Consider the following 21,009-nt stretch of genomic DNA (forward strand, 5'->3'; position numbering starts at 1 on the left):
CACACGTGATTCTGCTTTCAAGATAGCATGTTGTACTAGAACGAAACTACATATAGAAGCCATGCCGATGTAAAACAGTTGCAATACCTCTACAGGTGTATATCTCATTATCATTAGCATTTTATCAGCTCGATGTTGATGCGTCCTTGTTTTTTGAAGTCTTCTTTGCATACTCCAATGCAGAATTAAGTACTGCTTCATTATCGCGGTTCCTGCTATTTGCTACCTTAAATAACCCACTGGTCGGTGTCAGGCGTCATGAGTGATCGAGGAGGTGTCAAGCGTAGTTTGCCAAAAGTTTTGCTACGATGATCCACTGGGCTATAAGGTACGCATATTCCACTCTTAATACCATTTTGTGATCACGAAATGGGCCTTAACCTTTTAACACATCAGGTCGATATAGTAACACATTACTCTTCTTCCATTAGATTACTGTTCGTATTAAGTACGATTGTTCACATTGCTACAATTCGAACAAAGTGCTTTGAACAAAAATGCATCATTTTTGACTTTAAAACGCATGTTGATGCGTTCGTATTTCAGTACATTCCAAAACACTTGGTCTTCTTAATCATGGAGAACATGTTGCTGGAGCACCTCGACCAGACAGTTTTGCAGACATTGCCTAGCTTCGTCACAAATGTAGACGTCAGAAACTCTCCTGCTTTGAAGTGGATCGATGTTCCAAATGCGACGCTCAATCTAACGGTCTTGTATACCAGCGTGCAGCGGATCGATGTGGTAGCCAACAGTTCGGTGGATTATTTAATGGTTACCAAGTGCAATCTAGAGAAGATTCCCCGTACCATACAAAACGCACAGCGGATGCGACTGTTGATAATGAGTTCGTGCAAAATCGACGGTCTAGATATGGCGAGCTTGTGCGCCAACCGGGAGCTCACCACCCTGATCCTAACGAACAACAAGATACGCTACGTCATCAATACCGCAACGCAGCATTGCCCGATCTACGATTCTCTTATTTCACTTTTGTTGCAAGCAAACATGCTTAAAACTGTCAACATCGAGCTGGTCAATGTGTTTGTCCAAATGAACAGTTTGTTTCTGCACAGAAATAGGATAAAATCTATAGCGGGACGGTTGGTGAACGATGCCTTGCAGCAGCTGAGGCTTGAAAACAACAAGCTGACCGGGTTGGACATGTGTCACTGGCATGTACCAGCAATTCTGCTGGTTACGTTTATGGACAACCCGATGAAAACCATTCCCGAATGTTTAAATAATTTGCAAAATTTCTCCGCCACAGATGGTCTATAATTAGGTTTAAGACGAAAAATAGTTACGAGAGCCTTAACTGAAACCAAAACTCGTTATTTGGAGACTATGGTTAGATGCTGCTGGAATCGCAGCTCTGTATTTCAATTCAAACCTATTCTGATCGCATTGTTAGTAAAGCTCTAAAATAGATCGTGTGCTGTATTAACCATTTGGTTCACTGCGACGAGGAGTGCGCACGCCACTTAACTATCGCTTATGAACTCATTAGTGAACGCTTCTTTTATTCCTATAAAATACAAGAGTAACAAAACTGTCGAACAGTTATTGCCGAATTGTCGAATGGGGTATCATTTTGAGATCAAGGCCAAAGCGGACCATCATGAGGCGCTGGATACTAAGGTGAGAAGATGATCTCCGGACGCCCCTAGTACACCCGCGCCCTGACACACACACACTCACATGACGGCTCGTGATGTTTTAGAATGCTCTTCCTTCTCGGCACTGCTAACCGTATGGGCTCGATGCGGCTCCAGTGCTCCAAACAGTATTGCTATCTGTACGATCTTACCACGAGCGAAGATACGTTCACGTATCAGTACATTCCGCAACACGTCGAAGTGCTGTGCATCGAGAATACGGTGATGGAGCACATTGATCACGCGATACTGGAGGGTGTGCCAAGCACTATCCAGGAGGTGATCGTAACCAACTCGTTCGCACTGAGGTGGATCAGTGTTCCGCGGGCCGTAAAAAGTATGATGATAACTTCTACCAATCTAAGAAGGATGGATATCGAAGCGAACAGTTCGTTGAGCTATTTGGCTGTATCGGTGTGTGATCTGGTGAAGGTACCGGACTCTATCAAACATGCCCGCGGCCTAGGATGGCTGTACATAACATCGTGCAAGCTGCAGGGCCTGAATATGGCGAGTTTGTGCGATAACGTGCGGCTGGGCGTTCTCAGCTTGATGAGGAACAAGATCCGCTACGTGGTGAACACGTCCACGAGGCATTGCGGCGTATACGATGCGCTTGCCAGTGTAACGCTGTCGGAAAACCTGCTCACCACAGTCAGCATGGAGCTGTTTAATGTGCTAGTGCGGATGGATGGTTTGTATCTGCAGAACAACCGAATAAGAACGCTTGCTGGACAGTTGATACACGGCGCACTGGCCGAGCTACGGATGGACGGAAACAAGCTATCGAGTGTAGATCTGTGCGGATGGACCGTACCATCGTTGGCCAGCCTTATGTTAGACCGCAACCATCTAACGGCCGTGCCACTGTGTGTCAATAATTTCACAAACACCTCCCTTCTTACCATGCGCTCTAATCGATTGTCCAACTTTACCATCGAGAGTGTTGCCGGTATGAGCAGTTTGCGTAAGTTAGATTTATCGTGCAACACGCTAAAGACGGTTATGTTGAGCACGGCCCATTTTCCGGCCGATCTAGAAATGCTGAACATTGATTACAACAATCTAGAAGCACTGGATCTATCCTTTGTACCGGTGCGTTCGTTGGAGGTGCACGTTTCTTATAATCTAATTTCCAGCTTCGATGCCTGCGGTGCGTCACGCAACGTTTCCCAGCTGTTAATGTACGATAATTTGATTGTCTGTGCGTGGCACACGTCCTCGGTGCGGGAGCGTGATCGGTGCAATAAGACGGACGGATCTGTTCGTCGTTTGCATAACGAGCACCACCGTGAGGTCTGTTATGGTTAGGCGTCATCATATTCACTGCTCGAAGGATAATAAATAGGCTATGAGCCTATTTCAGACAGCTAACTTTTCAGCTTTCAAAACCGGGGAGACTTTACCAGCAGTTGCGATCACGTCCGGCAAATATGACAAACGATCGTAATCTTAAATAGCAAGCTTGATAAAACCAAAAACTTGAGAAATATCACAATAACGCGTGGCTTAAGCCTTCTGCAAGTCAGCGATCGTCCAAGCACGTGGTATTAACAAGGATCTGTACAATTTCAGTATATCCCTAGATAAGTAATGTCGACGGGGGCAGTCCCGTGGTACAGTCGTCAACTCTAACGACTCAATAACATGCATGTCATGGGTTCAAGCCCAGAATGAACCGTCCCCCCGTAGCAAGGATTGACTATCCGGCTACGTGGTAATGAAATAAGTCTCGAAAGCCTGTATAGGCCGGCATGTCCGCGTGGGACGTTAAGCCAAATAGAAGAAGAAGAAGTGTAATGTCGACGATGTTTCCTATGTCGACCAGCAATCTCATACATTTAACTGATCCTCATCATTGTCATAGAAACTGTTTCCTATGCGAGAAGATTGGTTCTTGATGGCTCGATCATTGAACATGTTTTATTTGAAGACTTTTAAGTTACAAAAAGGCATCCTGTTTTTCTCAGTGAGGTTAGAGATCGTCACAATAGATCACAAAAGACGTTGTAGATATTGTATGTTGTATTGTATATTGTATTGTATTGTAGTAAGTAGTATTGTATATTGTATTGACTCACCGGCCGGTAGCTGACATTGAGGTGGTGAATGTTCCTTGTGTGAAATATAAAGGTGACTCAGTTCGAGCTTTTGCACTTTGGCAGCTTGCAAATTGCGTGAGCTAGACTAGTAATGTTTACGTAAACACCTTAACGAAAAGTTGCGGTATTCCCTTATGCTAGTATTTCTCAGAGGAAACTCGCTTCAAAAAGTGAATACAGAGCAGCTCAATACGTTTGATGGTCGCGGCGAATTTTGAGTATCGGTATTCGCTTGGCGCACAAAGCATTCGTGCATCAAGCTCAGTACTACTAGAATGTAGCCTTCTTACTGATTCGACGGACGTGTCGTCCTGTTGGCTAGCGTGGCATACTATTCGAAAGCCGATGGTCAAAATAACTCTATGACGAACCCAATCTATCCTATGCATCCGGTGGCTGCATTCGGCTCCAATACTACTGAACGACACAATTAAATACGAGAAATATCCAAACAACTTTACCAACCTACTTACTGATATTTGTCTATGATATTTCGAAATATTTGTTATGTACGAAATTGACAGAATTTTTAATTGTATCCATAATTCCAATATTTCAAATACACGCCCTCTGGCTTTAGTAGATTGTTGGTATTGATTTTGCTTTTAACGTTATCGGTACGAAGCTATACAATAAATCGCGTCAAATTATTCATGGATATTTATTATTTGATTACAATTTAAATGATGGCTCGTGAAAAACGAGCTGAGCTGGGTACGTGAATGAGCTGGGTTAGCCTGGCAGTACGTACCAGTGAAACTTGTCAACCATTGATTAAAGGTAATCATCATACGCATTATCACATCGTTATCCTTATCTACGCATTAGTTTTAAACGAATATAATAGTCAAACATTTCCATTTGATTGCCGTTTATTGCAAGCTTGTTTTTAATAAAAAAAAGGCTACGGTTCTCTATAAAAAGAATACCAAGCAATGCTGCCAGTGAGTGTTCGTGGTAGTTTGGTTGTAAATTCAGCTCGTTAAATGTGTATCAAATGCCGGTGGGTTATATGGTGCGTATTTTAAGCCTTCAAAATATGTTTGAAAAAAAACAACCCTTAAACGTATTGACATGCATGTGGTTTGCGTTAGGTTGGTGGTTGTTTTCAACGCTGTAAACCGTATCGCTACTCTTCGTCTCCAGTGTCGTAGCGCTTCCTGTGCTGTCTATGAATTCTGCTCGATAGAGGATAAGTTCGCCCTTAGCTATATTCCCGAAACTACCCGCAGGGTCTACATGTACCGCAGTTGCATCGAACGCATGGATCTCCCGCTACTAAAGGATCTGCCTAGTTTTGTGAAATCTTTATACATACAGCGTGCTACCCCTTTAAAATGGATCAGTGTCCCGCAAACGCTCAAGGTTCTTTCGATAGAGCAGACAAGTCTGCGTTCAATCGAGATTGAAGCAAATAGTACACTAAAGCATCTAATCATCGCATACTGTCATCTATCTACCCTTCCCGATGCCATACGACATGCGCCAATGTTACTCCACCTTCAAATAAGATCGTGCAACATACAACAGCTTGATCTGGCAAGTTTGTGTGAAAACGCGCTCCTAAGAACAGTCATTCTTACTCAAGTTCTTAGTCATTCTTCAGAAACAAGTTGCGCTACATTGCGAACACGTCGACCAAACAGTGTGCCCTCTACGATTCACTATCGGCCCTTGTGTTGACAGGAAACCGGCTGAAATCGATCAACATGGAGCTGTTCAATGTGTTCGTTCGGCTAGACTCTGTGTTTTTGCAGAGCAACAGAATCACCTCGCTTGCTGGCCGGTTTGTTCACAACGCAATAGCGGAGCTTCGGATGGACATCAACAGGCTAGCGTGGGTAGACCTCTGCCAGTGGAGCGTGCCTGCACTGGTTTGGCTTTCGTTCGACGAAAATGTTTTGGCGGAGGTTCCAAAGTGTATGAACAATTTGAAGAATGTTACGAGGTTGGTTCTGAGCTCCAATGTACTATCTAACTTTACAATCGAAAGCGTAGCCGGGATGGAGCATCTAGTTAGCTTAAGCTTATCGTACAACCAGTTACTCTCAGTTACGTTGAACAGTGAACGATTTCCGCGTCGTCTAGAGTTTATAAATTTGTACCATAACAATCTTACATCGCTTGATCTGTCCTTCATACCGGTACGATCGCTAAAGATCGATGCTTCCCGTAATTTTATTGCGAGCTTTGATGTACACGGCACGTCTGCAAACGTTACCCGATTGGCTATGGAGCACAACCCAATCGACTGTTCGTGGGATATCGACACGAAACGAGAGCAGATGCAATGTAAGATTCAGACAGGATGAAGTAGTAGTAATAGTATCCAGCATAGAAGCTTCAAGTAATCCTACTGGTATATTATGATGCAGTCGTATCCATAGCATAGAAGTTGGCAGAGTAATAAATCATGGAGTCTCAGATGTTGGGTTTCAACTGCAGAATCTTCTGATATTTGGTGTCTTTATCTCGCTTAGTATCAAGTATCTTCGATCGTCACAAAGCACCGTTCTCGCAGACCATGCATAAAGGACTGTTTGTCTACACTGGTAGCAGGCTCAAACAACTTCCCTATCAGCTCAGCACGACCGATTATCGATGTTCCCAAATCTTGTGCTGCATCATGGTGCGATACACCTGCCATAAAATGCTTCCAAGCGGCCGGTGCGTCAGTAAACCCCGTATCGGATTGCCCCAGGTTCGCTTATAAGCGGCTAATCAGTTAATTGCTTGAGCGTAATGCTACCATCCGTCCAGCGCTATTGTGGCTAACCAATTCATTACCTGAAGGCCCGCTACCGGTAACGCAATCAAAGGGAATTCCCGTGTTATTATTTTTGCGTTCCTTGGGTTATTTTGGAGATATGCCGGCTTCGTTCTTAGCCTGTTTGGCTTTCCGAAGGATGTGTGTTTAGCTTTGCGTTTTAATCGCCTGCTTTTTGTTTTGCTGCTTTCTTATCTATACGCCCTCTGTCTGGTAAGATACGATGATGCAAGTAGCGAAGAGTTTGACAAATAATGTACGTACGATACATATAAACATAATGTGGGCTGGTAAACAATGGTTAAGCAAAAATGGCCATTTCTTTCATGATATGCGCACAAACTGATAATGCTACTAAAGGATTTATGACGTCACTTGCGGGCATTTTAATCGTTCGCTCGCTTTCGTCTGTTGAAGGCGTATTTTTCAAGGCACTTTAGGTATGAATGAAATGCAACTTTCTGGTGACGAAACAATTGATAAACCGTCACGCATGACTTGATGCATCGTACACCTGCTCCAGATCTAACGTCGGTTTCGCCCACTGGAAACTCCGCCACTGATTAAGCTTTATCATAGATCTATTGGATTTAGTTGTTCTATATAAGAAGTTCAACCCAAGCTGCAGCTTCATTCAGTTGCAAGATGAAGACGTCCGTACTGCTCGTTGCCTGCCTGGCTGCCGTTGCCAGCGCCGAATGGATCGAGATCGATTGGTCCAGGGTGCGTCCGATTGAAGACTTCGATCACTACTGGGAGCGTCTGCCGCAGCAGCTGCAGATCTATCGCCATGTACGTCCGTCGCACCGCGTCACCAATGGGCAGGAAGCGACGCCCGGCCAGTTCCCGTACCAGATCGCACTGGTGAGCGAGTTCGTTATTACGAGCGGTCTGTGCGGTGGCTCCGTCCTGACGAATAACTTCATCCTTACCGCTGCTCACTGTGTCGTTGGAACGGCCGGCATCCTTGCGTCCGGTGGTACCGCCATCATTGGCGCTCATAATCGCAACACTGCGGAAGCGTCGCAGCAGCGCATCCGCTTCTCCGGTCCCGGTGTGATCCCTCATCCGTTCTATGCCTCCAGCAATCTGCGTAACGACATCGCGCTGGTTCGGTTGGATGCTCCAATCGTGTTTAACGATCGTGTGCAGCCCGTCCGTTTACCGGCTCGCTCGGATACCCGCCAGTTCGGTGGTTTCCTGGGAACCGTGTCCGGATTCGGACGCACGTCAGACGCTAGCACGGCTACCTCGGATGTTGTGATGTTCACGACCAACCCAGTGATGACCAATGCTGACTGTATTGCCCAATGGAACAGTGCGCTGATCGAGCCCCAGCAAGTGTGCCTGAGCGGTGAGGGTGGTCGCTCGGCTTGCAACGGTGACTCCGGTGGCCCGCTGGCTGTGCAGGACGGTGGCAGTCTCCAGGTCGGTGTTGTGTCGTTCGGATCTGCTGGAGGTTGCTCGATCGGTATGCCGTCGGTGTACGCTCGTGTGTCGTTCTTCCTGGACTGGATCGTTGCCAACTCTGACTTTGTTGCGGCTGCCTAAATCTGTACGTGATCTGCGATATTGGTGATATAGGATTAGGATTTTAATAAAATCTAATTAACAAAACAAACAAGTATTTGTTTCATTGAAAAACAATTATGAAAAACTGCTGCTGAGGTGCATTTGGAAAACTGCACCAATAGCACGTGTGTCCTCAAAAAGTATTTGGTGTACAAAAATGATTGATTTCCATTGATCATTAATGAAGTGAATGTTTTATTTTGAAATTGTCCATTGAAGATCTCTTTATTAATGGGCTGTTTTATTCTTTTTTGAGGAGCTGGCTGATTGATGATTATTTTTATCGATGACTAAATATGACTTGGAGTCCAAATTATTATATCAACCATGTGTTGTTTCGTAGAATCCGTACACATGGTCCAAAAACATGGCTAGCTTAAAATATTTTCTAGTGTTTTCATTTGCCAAAGATGTTTTGGGCTCAAAAAGATTTTTATATTTTTTTTATGCTGATCCATTATTTCTATTAATAACTGTTCTGTTGTTGCCATCATATTAATTATTATTATTTTAATTTTGTTTTATAATTATAATTATTATAGTTATTTAAACGATTGACAACCTCTTGAATGATTTACGACGAATTCAAGAATGACTTGTGTGGATTTGCAATGGGACGATCACAATAAATCCTGGGAACGATTCAAAAACATGTAGGAAGCGATCAATAAATCATCATTAGACGAACCCAGGATTGCAGATAAACGAGGCAAAGACCAAACTGATGGTGGCAACATCAGCGGACCTACCAACAAATAATCAGAACCTACGTAGGCGTGACGTACAGATAGGTGAACGCACTTTTGAAGTCAGAGGTCAACAACGACAATAGCATGGAAGCTGAGTTGCGCGCAAGGATGCTGGCTGCCAACCGGTCATTCTACAGCCTGAAAAATCAGTTCACCTCAAAGAACCTATCACGAAGCTGGGACTATATAGTACCTTTATAGTACCGGTACCCACATACGTCTCTGAGACATGAACACTGTCCAAATCTGACGAAACATTTCGAGCCGCGTTCGAGAGGAAGATGCTCAGAAGGATACTTGGCCCCGTATGTGAAGAAGGACAATGGAGGAGTCGCTATAATTACGAGCTATACGAGATGTACGGTGACCTCACTGTCGTGCAGCCAGGTTAAGGTGGGCTGGCCATGTTGTACGCATGGAAACGGACGACCCAGCCCGTAAAGTATTTTTAGGCCGTCCACAAGGACAGAGGAGGTGTGGTAGGCCCAAACTCAGGTGGCAAGATGGCGTATAGGCGTCCGCCTTTAAGGCCGGGATAACGGACCGGCAGACGATGGCGCGAGACCGCGAGCGGTTTCGGACACTCCTGAAGCAGGCCAAGACCGCAAAGCGGTTGTAGCGCCGGATAAGTAAGTAAGTAAGTAAGACGAACCCAAACATTATGGAAAACAACCAAAAACCCGGTAATAATAAGAGGAATTTTGGTAATAAGAGGAATTCTTTAGTATAAAGAAAATAAATTTAAAATGGCATGAAGGAAAACATATAAGATGTCTGTTATAAGTTATAAGACCATCTGTTAAATTTAATTTTATTCTACTCGTGACTTTATTAGAACAAGAAGTTCCTGGCAATTTTATGAAACATTAGTTAGTTTTAGCAGATAGCACATTTGAACAGTTTTTTCAACAAAATAATTAGAAGATGTTTCAACTGATATTAAAGATGGGTAATTAATAGTTAGACAAAATATTTCTTTCGAAAAAATGAAGTGATGATCGTAGTTATGTCCAGTCAAATGCCCACCGTGCTATGTTCTAGTGGACAGTCTCCTCAATACGCCTGCGAGTTCTGCAACGAAAAGGTTCAACTGCCAATCCAACCATTATCTTCTTGAGATATCTTGAACTACAATTCACTCTGAACCAGTTGTTAGCTCACTATGAAGAGAAATATCTTGTCCATGGTTTGAATCTACTTTCCAGTAAATGATTCACAGGTTGTACTTAATTTTGGAACTAAGTTTATTTATCATTCAACATCAACGCATCCGCTTAAGGGCGGGCGACGAAATCAGAGTTGGCCTCAATCCAGGACAGGAAGAACGACACGCGAGCGTACACCGACGGCATACCGATCGAGCAACCTCCAGCAGATCCGAACGACACAATACCGATCTGGAGACTACCACCGTCCTGGACGGCCAGCGGGCCACCCGAGTCACCGTTGCAGGCCGAGCGACCACCCTCACCGCTCAGGCACACGTTCTGGGGCTGGATCAGGGCCGTGTTCCAGCGAGCAATACAGTCAGCATTGGTCATGACCGGGTTGCTGGTGAACCTCACCACAGCCGACGTAGCCGTGCTGCCATCAGAAACGCGTCCAAATCCGGACACGGTACCGGTGAAGCCACCGAACTGGCGGGTGTCCGAGCGGGCCGGCAGACGGGCAGGCTGAACGCGAGTGTTGAACACGATCGGAGCATCCAGACGCACCACGGCAATGTCGTTACGGATGTTGGTGGTCGTGTACTGCGGATGACGGATGATACCACCGGTCGAGAAGCGGATGCGCTGCTGGGAAGGCTCGTTGACGTTGCGGTTGTGGGCTCCCATGATGGCAGTTCCACCACGGGCCAGAGTCGTCGCACCGGACACAACACAGTGAGCAGCGGTCAGGATGTAGTTGTTGGTCAAGACGGAACCTCCGCACAGACCCGTGCCAGTAAGGAACTCACTCAGCAGAGCGATCTGGTACGGGAACTGGCCGGGCGTAGCCTCCTGGCCGTTGACGATGCGGTGCGTCGGAAGCATCTTGCGGTAGATCTGCATCTCCGCTGGCAGACGCTCCCAGTAGTGATCGAACTCCTCGATCGGACGGACCTGAGACCAATCGATCTCGATCCATTCGGCGCTGGCAACGGCCAACAGACCAACAAGAAGCACGAAGGTTTTCATCTTGACTCAGAGGGAATGTAATCAGAAGGCACGAGCCAACTGCTTTTATACCCAAAATCGGTTCAATTAGGGCTTATCCGTCCAAAATGTTCTTTTCGCACTTCCTCAAATCGGTAAGCAAGTTACCGGTTCTTCTCACGCCGATAAGATACGCTACCCACAGGCAAGGATAAGGCCGTAATTTTCTTATCATAGGTGGCACAATAACCTCTGTTTTGGAGGGACTTTTGTTTTTCACCTTGTGTAGATTGGGTGAACCGCCATTCCCACCGATGAAATCCACTCTATTGCCTGGGATTATCTGTCAACGGCGGTAAATTATAGCCTTTCGTCAATGGTTAACGTGTTTCGTCAGACGTGCGGTTTGGTGTAATTCGTATGATAAGCGCTCATATGCCGGCAAAGTATATACCGTTTAGAAACATACTGCAAATGGCTCAAAGGCTCAAGGATACATTCGGCTTTGCATTACATCGGACTGTGTCGGAGTTCCAGACAGCACTCACGAGCACTGTAGTTGATGCATTCCCTACGCAACTCAAAAGAGTGACAAAGGCCCAATCTAAACACAGGTTGTTCCTTTTCCACCTCAAATGTATGACATTGTTGCCTACATTTAGGCGCAAAACCAAACTTTCCTAAAGATGATGACGAACCTATTGAAATCTCTAACAAAATAGGTGAATGTACTTTTGAATTAATCTTAAAGTCAACCATCGACACATTGTCAAGTTTTAGAATCACGTACAATTTTTGGAACTATTGGAACTGTTCAGGGGACGCAATCTTCAAAATGAGTTAACTAAATATGTTACTAGCTCCGGTCTGGTGGTACAGGCATCAACTCGTACGACGTAACAACATGTCCGTCATGGGTTCAAGTCCCGAATAGACCGTGCCCCCATACGGTAGGACTGACTATCCCTGCTATATGGTAACAATAAGTCACTGAAAGCTAAGCTCACTTCATTAGTGGGTACTGGCCAGGCCTTGACCGACAGCGGTTGTTGTGCCAAAGAAGAAGAAGAAGAACTATGTTACTTATATTGTAATCTCTCTGCAAAGTTAATTATTGGATGTCTTATAGTGGGTGTGTTTATATGTGTGAGAATTATTTCGTCTTGATACAGTTTTTTTTTTCATATACAAATATAAATTCAATTTTATGATAGGCTACGATAGTTTTCCTCCGACTGACTCAACTTAGGTGGACTTCCTACAATGACAACCTTTATACTTGTATTTTTCCATATCTCTGATAAGATACGGTGTGCTTCACTATCCCGAATAAGTTTTCTTATCTTTGTACCACAATAACCTTTGATTTGGTAGTGAACGTTAATCTTGGTGCTCCAGCCGAAGGAATGCTCTGGATCTAACATTAGCTGCGATAGTATTCGATTTATGACGTTCCCTCAATGTCCCCCTCCCTCTATCTCTCTCGCGATGGTCTGCTCTTGAATTGAATTTGATTGTTGTACGTCGGTGAAGCATGGCCCGGTCAACAATAAGTGACCAAGCTGCTTGGTCCTTAGCTGCCACTTCCATTTGAATTAGACATTGCCTGTCTCCGACAAGTCTTGCTTCACATCATCCGGCATATGAAATCACTGAGCTTCTCTGCAGCCCGAGTTTAAGCTGTGAGATACCTCACATTTCGATCAATCTTGTAGCCTTTAGGATTGAAGCCCGTAGTATGTGCGATTCCCTTGTACAATGCATCCTCGGATTTCGCTGCTAATATCGTCGTAAGGCCGGTGGGGGCGGTCCCGTGGTACAATCGTCAACTCGAACGACTCAATAACATGCCCGACATGGGTTCAAGCCCAGAATGGACCGTACCCCCGTAGCAAAGATTGACTACGAGTCTCGAAAGCCTGTATAGGCCGGCATGTCCGCGTAGGACGTTACGCCAAATAGAAGAAGAAGATCGTCGTAAGGCCGTGCTTAGATAGTAGAACTCCCCAACCACCTTGTCGTAGTCGCCGTCAATTAATACACTGCCTCTTAGCGGGGCCCTTTGACCGGGTAAACCACCGGCAAATAGGTATTTCGTCTTAATTGTATTGATTGTCAATTGGTGGATTTTATGTTCTAATGCTCATTCAACTAGTTAAGTAATCCAATGAATCCAATTTCCAATTCAACACTCAAATGTTCTTGCATATACTAAACTTTTGAAACACGTGATAATTATGTGTATTACATTAAACAAAAGGATCTCATTGTCTTTAACCGACTTCATTCTGAAACAAGCTCCACTCAAAGGAGTCCAACTCGACAATAGCCAACTCTACAAAACTTTGATCAATTGGGATGTATGTTACATTGAAATCAGACCTTTTTATTGTAAATTTAGTACCAAAAACGCATGCAGGAACTTAAGGACGAGCCACGAAGTTAGAGTTGGCCTCAATCCAGGGCAGGAAGAACGACACACGAGCGTACACGGACGGCATTCCGATCGAGCAGCCGGCAGCAGATCCGAACGACACGATACCGATCTGGAGGCTTCCACCGTCCTGGACAGTGAGCGGACCACCGGAGTCACCGTTGCACGACGAGCGACCACCCTCACCGCTCAGGCACACGTTCTGGGGCTGGATCAGGGCCGTGTTCCAGCGAGCAATACAGTCAGCATTGGTCATGACTGGATTGCGCGTGAACCTCACCACAGCCGACGTAGCCGAGCTGCCATCCGAGGTGCGTCCGAATCCAGAAACAGTACCGGTGAAGCCACCGAACTGGCGGGTGTCCGAGCGGGCCGGCAGACGGGCAGGCTGAACGCGAGTGTTGAACACGATCGTACCATCCAGACGCACGACGGCAATGTCGTTGCGGATGTTGGTGGTGCTGTACTGCGGATGACGGATGATACCACCGGTCGAGAAGCGGATGCGCTGCTGGGAAGGCTCGTTGACGTTGCGGTTGTGGGCTCCCATGATGGCAGTTCCACCACGGGCCAGAGTCGTCGCACCGGACACAACACAGTGAGCAGCGGTCAGGATGAAGGTGTTCGTCAGCACGGAACCTCCGCACAGACCCGTTCCGGTCGCGAACTCACTCAGCAGAGCGATCTGGTACGGGAACTGGCCGGGCGTAGCCTCCTGGCCGTTGACGATGCGGTGCGACGGAAGCATCTTGCGGTAGATCTGCATCTCCGCTGGCAGACGCTCCCAGTAGTGATCGAACTCCTCGATCGGACGGACCTGAGACCAATCGATCTCGATCCATTCGGCGCTGGCAACGGCCAACAGACCAACAAGAAGCACGAACGTTTTCATCCTGAATAACAATGACTGTACCTGAAGGGCATTTGCGGTGTGCTTTTATACCCCAAAGGCAGGTGCAACATGCAATCGTTCTCATATCTGCCGAGTTAAATGGGAACTTCCCAAAAATCCTCAGCTAATCAATAGGTGCAGAGAACAAAAGCGAAATCTCACTTACTGTAATGAGATTAGCTGATTGGAAGCAAAGCGCAAAACTCCCAATGTCGCGTAATTTACAATGTACAAACCCCAAATAGAAGAAAAGATAATTCTGGAATCTGATAGCTTTCGGTATTACTCGTTAGCGTAAATGAACGACGTCATGTGATAAGAATTTGCACAGCTCCGAGCTCAAAAGCACTGTTACAATCCCACGCTTAATTCTATCGATAATACGAATCGGTTAGGACACAACAATAACGCTTTATCGCACTTCGTCGATGTAGGATTTGTGTTTTGTTATTGGCTGACTGCCTTAATTTTAACGTGATGGATAAGCTTTCTGGTGATTTAAATATTTACTGAGCCAACTCGCTTATCTGACCTATTTTTTACATTTTGTCACTCCCAAACCCAATCCAAATTAGGATCGTATAATGAATCAATCATTGATCAACCACCGAAACTGAACTCCTACAGGTCCTGAAACTGACACTGAACCCAATACAGTCTTTTGACCGATAGCAAATCCATACCGGCCCTGATACTTATACTGAACTCATGCCTGATCTGGAACTGATACTGAACCTGACCAGGAACCGATACTGAACTTCCGACGGTCCTGTAATCGATTAACGACCTAAACCTGTCCTTAAACTGATGAAGAATCCATAATGTTGCTGGAACTGATCACGAATCCATATCGGTCCTGCAACTGATACTGAACTCATAACGGTCCTGGAATCAACTAAAAATTTCTATCGATCCTTCAACTGATGATGAACCCATATAGTTCGCGGAACTGATACTGAACTCATATCTCTTCAGGATACTGATACTGTTACTACGGCGAACGGATCTGTGGGCCACGCGAAGGATGCGGCCTTGTGAGTCAAACCCGCTCGGGTAACAGCGATCTTCTCAACCGTTCAACACCAATAATTAACCTTCCCCCTAGTTGCTCTCTCAAGTAATTTGAGGAGCCTATGCCGCAGAAGGGGGTGACGAGGGATGAGAGATTTCTTTCTGATCCGAATATGCAAAATTAAAAAAGAGGTTTCTTAGAGTTGCAAAATCCGAATGATTATTTATTGAAAGTTCGGTCCCTTTTATACCCCCGGAAGCCCATACAATTTTTAGGGTGTTAGTTTATCCTTTCCGAGGATAATAGCACCGACAAACCGACGTGACACTTCGAACAAAATGAGCTTCAAAAGTTGTCTCCTTATTTCAAATGAAAATACGTTAAACACTAGCGCCATCTCTATAATGATTCGCTTACTACACTGACACAGAAAAGAAACTGCTAAATCCCCTATTTGTTTTTCTTCGCAAATTCCAATGCGTATTGTTTTATGTACTTCTCACATTTTTTGCATTGATTTGGAAACTTATAAAATGATTTTCCTGGGTGTTTTGTCCAATAATTCTCACAAAATCGTGCCTCGCACTTCCTTCGCAATTTGTATTTATAAAAGTTGTTTACATCGAAGCAGCAGTGAACAGAGCTTAGAGAGCGGTACTTGTTGCGACGCAATGCGTTGCGATTTTGCCAAAATGTATGGGATTTGACAGACGCATGCGTTAACGACGCACGACGCAGCGTCAAAGTAGAAAAATTTCTATTTCGACGCACGTCGTGATGCGTCTGTCAAACTAATGTCATCATTTTTGGAGGGAGATAATGTTTTGATTGGAAAATTGAGTTGAAAGCCGTACAGGATGGATGAAGAAAAATTAATAACACTGGTAGAGCAAAATAAGTGTTTGTGGGCCAGTAGCCATAAAGAATATAAAAATCAATATATGAGACAACAAGCATGGAAATCAATTGCGGCTGTATTGAACTCGACTGGTAAGCATGTTACAGATCGTCAAATCAACTGCGCAGTCATGAACCTTAGAATTATTTACATAAAAGTACATCTTAAATGGAAATAGAACAATACATTAACTCATAAAATGTATTTCTCATTTTTGTGCTGTTACATCTGAAAATATTTAAGTTGTTACGAATTTGGGCATAGTGAAACATTGCATAGTGAGCTTTTCCTGCGTCGCAGTCGCAAGGTGATCTTGATGTAGTGCAAGAGTGTCTGGAATCGCACCGGGTCCGGACTTTTCGATGTCCCAAGTATTTTGAGCCAACACTTCCCCAGTCCTTGAAGCCGGTTTAAAATCAACGCCAGCAAACGAGTCAAACGGGGCAACACTTATCAACATCGAGATTGCCTTAAAGCTCATGACCCGCTCTGGTGACGGTGCCGTTCTGTTACTTCAACGCTGGTCATCGGTAGCCGAGCGAGCCTCCGTTGTGTATTGAATCCCAAACTATCATGTAACTATACTGACTGTGCAATTGGCTGCGGGTTTCGCGTTGGTCTTCGGACAGTATACCACCGATGACTCGCGATGGTATGACGCGGGCTGACATTCGAAACGACAATGCAAATGGTTGTTTCATGGGTGTTCGAAATCGGACACTTCTAATTTATCCACTGCTGTCGCTTACTAAAATCTTTGAAGTGGATACTGGCGTTGGTGTGATGCCACCAAGGCAGATATTTATCGGTGTTAGGATGCTTGCATACCTGTCCCGAGAACCGACTCTGACTTCGTAGACCGTAGATCAAGACCGGAGAAGTGCCTCCTACTCGAATTTTGTTTTCTCTCTTCTTTCTTGAAGGGAAGTAAAAAAGGATAAAACACAGTACTCTAATTTAAGGTAAAAATGCATCGTTAAGTAGAAAGAGCAGTCGGATTGCGATGTGAATTTCGAAGAAGTGTTTGATTTTGAATACCCAGTGTAGCATATTGATGTATCGGATCCTCCATTTCGTCAGAGGATTTTTTTCTTGAAAGATTTGCCTGTGTCTCAAATGTACATTTGAGTACCAGTACAATAAAGGTATATTCTCTTCTTTAACCATTGGGATAGGTGCTTACTATTTACCTGCTTTTTTAGGATGTGGAATGAACGCCGGAATCCAGCATCCAGCCTACACCAGTAAAATTTAATTAAAAGCTTCTTAAATTTGCATTGTAGAGTTGTGAATGAACTGTGACTATGGGGGGAAATTCAATGCTTTTATTGTTCGTACTTATTTTCTGTTATAGGTTTACTTGAATCTACGTACATATCCAATTTAAGGTGAATTTTAAACACCATTTTCAAAGAAATAATTTTTGAAAATCTCCCTCACCCTATAAGCATCGCGTGAGGGATGATTATGACTATTTCTGTTTACGGTAATACCAGTTGGATTTGTCCATCGTAGGATTTTGCGTGGTTTTATTACATTTGAGCAAATATTATGCAGCAAACAGCATGCTTGTACAATAATTGTTACATGATCAGGAGTCATTTGAAGCTCCGTCATTAGACACCGCCATCTCGTAACTAGTATGCCAAAAGCACACTCAATAATCCGCCTCGCTCTTGCATGCATAAAATTAAACCTAATTTGCTCTGCCGATAAATTATTAAATGGATAGGGTCTGAGCAAATATGTTTTTAAAGGGTATCCTTGGTCCCCTAATAATACGTATGGCATAGGTTCAATTGACCCTGGAAGTGGTTTCGCTGGGGGGATATTTAGCTCTCCATTCTCTATTGCTTGGTACAATGACGAGCTATTAAACACCCTACTGTCACTACGTCGTCCATATTCACCTACATCGATAAATATAAATTTTCCATGTGCATCAGCGACAGCTTGTAGATGCAAAGAAAAGTACTTTTTGTAGTTAAAGTAATCTGATCCACTATTAGCCGGTGCTTTGATCATCACATGCTTGCCATCGATGCATCCGACGATGTTGGGAAAATTGTATTTTTGCCAAAACTCTCTGCTAATTTGTTGAAATTTTTCAGTTGTTGGTACCGGCATGAATTCGTCTTTCATCATCTTCCAAATAGCATCGCAAGTTTCATACACTATTTTAGCTATTGCATTATGACAGATCCTAAAATCAAATGACAGAGCCCGAAAATTTGTTCCAGTAGATAAGAATCTAAAATTGAAAAAGTATGGTAAAAATAATAAATTATTTTTTTTGTGATATCAATTTTCAGAAAATGAAGTAAAAAAGCGGTGGAGATCTCTACGTGACACATATTCGAGGAAGTTAAATGATATGAATCAGCCTTCAGGATCGGGTTATAAACATGTAGGTTGGAAATATTTTCAAGTTATGTCCTTCTTGAAGGATTGTTATGCGTCTAGGCCTCGAGAGGGAAATGTTCCTATCCGCAAAGGTAATACTCTATTATTCATTTTTTTACTGATGTTATTATTGAAGCGTTTCATTTTTTTATAATGCAGATCCTGCCAATGAGGAATACTTAGAATACGACTACAACAATAACGAGGTTGAACATCTAGATGAGGATGAATCATATTCTATCTTCGATTCCGAATCATCAAGAACTGCGACAAATAGCCCTGCGCCGTCCAAAAAAAGAAAACAAACGCAGGTTCCGTTGCTAGAGGAGCTTCTTGAGGTAGAACGGTCAAAGCAGGAAACATTAAAAGCCCTTATCGAAACGCGGCCGAAAACATCATCAAATTATTTATTTTTTAATAGTTTAATTGAACCTGTAGATGCTTTACCTTTACATGTACAGCTACAGGTAAAAGAAAGCATCATGAAAGTAGTTCATGACGCCATGTTACTTAATGAATAATTAAATACGTTCAAAAATTATAGCAAAAGTAAATAAATGCATTGAATTGGGTTTTTAAAATAAGATATACTGTACAATTAATGTGAATAACGTCATCATGAACATATCAACAGATTGAAATTCAATACAGGAAAGATTATAAATAAGATTGGAATCATTTTAATAGTAAACTCCGCATCAAAATATAATACTCAGTAAATAATTTACCTTAATGTGACCATCAACCGTTCTTCTAAAGAAATATGTTGAATATTCCGCTTCTTTTTCGCTAAGCTTGGGGCAATTTTATTGAGAATGTAAAAGAATGTTTCTTTAGGCATCCTCATATATTGAAAAAAAGAAACTTCATCTTCCAGGAGCTGGTTGAATAGAGTATGGAACTCTCCATACTTCGTCCTGTCGGCATAAATTTGCTTAATACTGGCATTAGATCGACGTCGTTTTGCAAGAAAATACTGAAGTACCAGGTTAGGTTCTGCAACAATGCTACAGATAATCTCGTCGAACATCCTTAAAAAGAAAAAAAAAGTATGTTAATTTGCAGTTACATTAGCAGTTAAGTTAGCAGAGGACATGATTTTAGTGCAAATTTCCAGTAGAAACGGGATTTTACAGCGAACCTCATTTGCGAGATGTTATGTAAATCTATTTTCAGTCTAATGGTTTCAACCAACTTCCGATAAAAGCGATAATGGTGTAAACGTTCGACGTTTACTTTTTCGGCTTGTACTGGCCGTATTGTCGTTTGAAGGACCAGACGCTGTAACTACCGTACTACACCAAGTTTACTGTCTTGATACAGTTTGTTTCGTAACTCTTTATGAGTAGATATAATAAATTACCTTTATTTCAATTAGTGATGTTTCAAACAATTTAATTTAATGGTTTATTTAGCAGCAATCAGTAAAGAAATCTATCACTCCGTTTATCTAAACCAAACCATTATCTGTTTTATTTATGTTTGTTTACGTTTTTCTTTGTCAGATGTGTTTGACATATCTATGCAGAACGCAGCGAACAGGTACCAGCTTGCGTCACGCAATGCGTTGCGATACGGTGCGTCGCAACAAGTACCAAGCCCTTACTTTGACAGAAGTGATCGCCTCACCCGGCGCTCTAGCACCAATCGAACACGACATCGAACATGAAAAATGTATGGGATTTGACATGTTTGTCTTGTTTGTTTGTTTGTGTCTGACAGTGCACCTCCATATGATTATATGGGTTTGTTCGAGTCGGTTGTCGTGTTCGATTGGTGCCAGAGCGCAGCCTCACTGGTAAATGTCAGTACTTTCGTGTGGGACACTTTTGTAACGCCAGTGTCACGTCGGTTTGTCGGTGATAATAGTACATAAGTGTGCGTACGCGTGAGTGCCGCATGTTAGTGTTTGTGACGCATTTTTATTCCGCTTTTACACGCAGCGTTCTCGGTTTCTACATTAAGGTGATCGCGCACCACGCGAAATCCAGTTTGAGACATTTTGAATAATCGCACGCGTAACAGATACTGATTCCATTCTGAATCTGGAACTGATACTAAACTCATACTAATCCTTTAAGATATCTCTAACTCATACTAGTCCTGGAACCGATCACAAAACCATTCCGATTCTTTGTCTAATCATCATACTATAATAATCGATACCGGTTCCGGAACTGACAGTACACTCATACTGGTCCTGGAAATGTTACTAAAACCCTACAAACGTACTTGTCTGGTTATGGTTCCAGATTTTATTTCAATCGTGAAATGGTTCCTGAACCTGTACGAATTGTGAACCTGTTCCGGTCTTGAAACCAATACATTCAGCCGTACCGGTGAACTCGTTCATCGAAAACCATTCGTCGGTCATGGGTGGACAGGAT

General features: G+C 43.6%; 4 protein-coding genes and 1 long non-coding RNA gene across 5 annotated transcripts; 2 read left to right on the forward strand and 3 right to left on the reverse strand.

The window, feature by feature from the left end:
• Window positions 1–7,154: 7,154 nt before the first annotated feature.
• Window positions 7,155–8,130, forward strand: LOC1276349 (brachyurin). Its single transcript, XM_315686.2, has one exon. The coding sequence runs from the start codon at window positions 7,173–7,175 to the stop codon at window positions 8,076–8,078; it is 906 nt and encodes a 301-aa protein (XP_315686.2). The 5' UTR covers window positions 7,155–7,172; the 3' UTR covers window positions 8,079–8,130.
• Window positions 8,131–10,074: 1,944 nt separating this feature from the next.
• LOC1276350 (brachyurin) lies at window positions 10,075–11,052 on the reverse strand. Its single transcript, XM_315687.2, has one exon. It carries the CDS (start codon window positions 11,023–11,025, stop codon window positions 10,123–10,125), a length of 903 nt encoding a protein of 300 aa, XP_315687.1. The 5' UTR covers window positions 11,026–11,052; the 3' UTR covers window positions 10,075–10,122.
• A 2,292-nt stretch (window positions 11,053–13,344) lies between these two features.
• On the reverse strand, window positions 13,345–14,333 carry LOC1276351 (chymotrypsin). Its single transcript, XM_315688.2, has one exon. It carries the CDS (start codon window positions 14,307–14,309, stop codon window positions 13,407–13,409), a length of 903 nt encoding a protein of 300 aa, XP_315688.2. The 5' UTR covers window positions 14,310–14,333; the 3' UTR covers window positions 13,345–13,406.
• Window positions 14,334–16,217: 1,884 nt separating this feature from the next.
• Window positions 16,218–19,206, forward strand: LOC133391873 (uncharacterized). Its single transcript, XR_009765327.1, has 3 exons — window positions 16,218–16,311; window positions 18,532–18,714; window positions 18,782–19,206. It is a non-coding gene; the product is annotated as an uncharacterized LOC133391873 (long non-coding RNA).
• LOC133391872 (putative nuclease HARBI1) lies at window positions 16,308–20,187 on the reverse strand. The gene is made up of 3 exons (XM_061648437.1): window positions 19,986–20,187; window positions 19,351–19,653; window positions 16,308–18,470 (listed from the first exon to the last, which is right to left on the reverse strand). Exons 2-3 carry the CDS (start codon window positions 19,650–19,652, stop codon window positions 17,615–17,617), a joined length of 1,158 nt encoding a protein of 385 aa, XP_061504421.1. The 5' UTR covers window position 19,653; window positions 19,986–20,187; the 3' UTR covers window positions 16,308–17,614.
• Between the last annotated feature and the right edge of the window lie 822 nt (window positions 20,188–21,009).

This window comes from Anopheles gambiae, chromosome 2 (assembly GCF_943734735.2).
Source record: "Anopheles gambiae chromosome 2, idAnoGambNW_F1_1, whole genome shotgun sequence".
In the NCBI taxonomy this organism is placed as follows: Eukaryota; Metazoa; Arthropoda; class Insecta; order Diptera; family Culicidae; genus Anopheles; species Anopheles gambiae.

Bases quoted from the DNA above. Each gene is read 5' to 3' on its own strand.
- LOC1276349 (XM_315686.2), top strand. From the start codon at position 7,173: ATGAAGACGTCCGTACTGCTCGTTGCCTGCCTGGCTGCCGTTGCCAGC.
- LOC1276350 (XM_315687.2), bottom strand. From the start codon at position 11,025: ATGAAAACCTTCGTGCTTCTTGTTGGTCTGTTGGCCGTTGCCAGCGCC.
- LOC1276351 (XM_315688.2), bottom strand. From the start codon at position 14,309: ATGAAAACGTTCGTGCTTCTTGTTGGTCTGTTGGCCGTTGCCAGCGCC.
- LOC133391872 (XM_061648437.1), bottom strand. From the start codon at position 19,652: ATGTTCGACGAGATTATCTGTAGCATTGTTGCAGAACCTAACCTGGTA. The intron at 18,471-19,350 runs GTAAATTATTTA...TTTCAATTTTAG, and splicing joins CGGTTGATGGTCACATTAAG to ATTCTTATCTACTGGAACAA.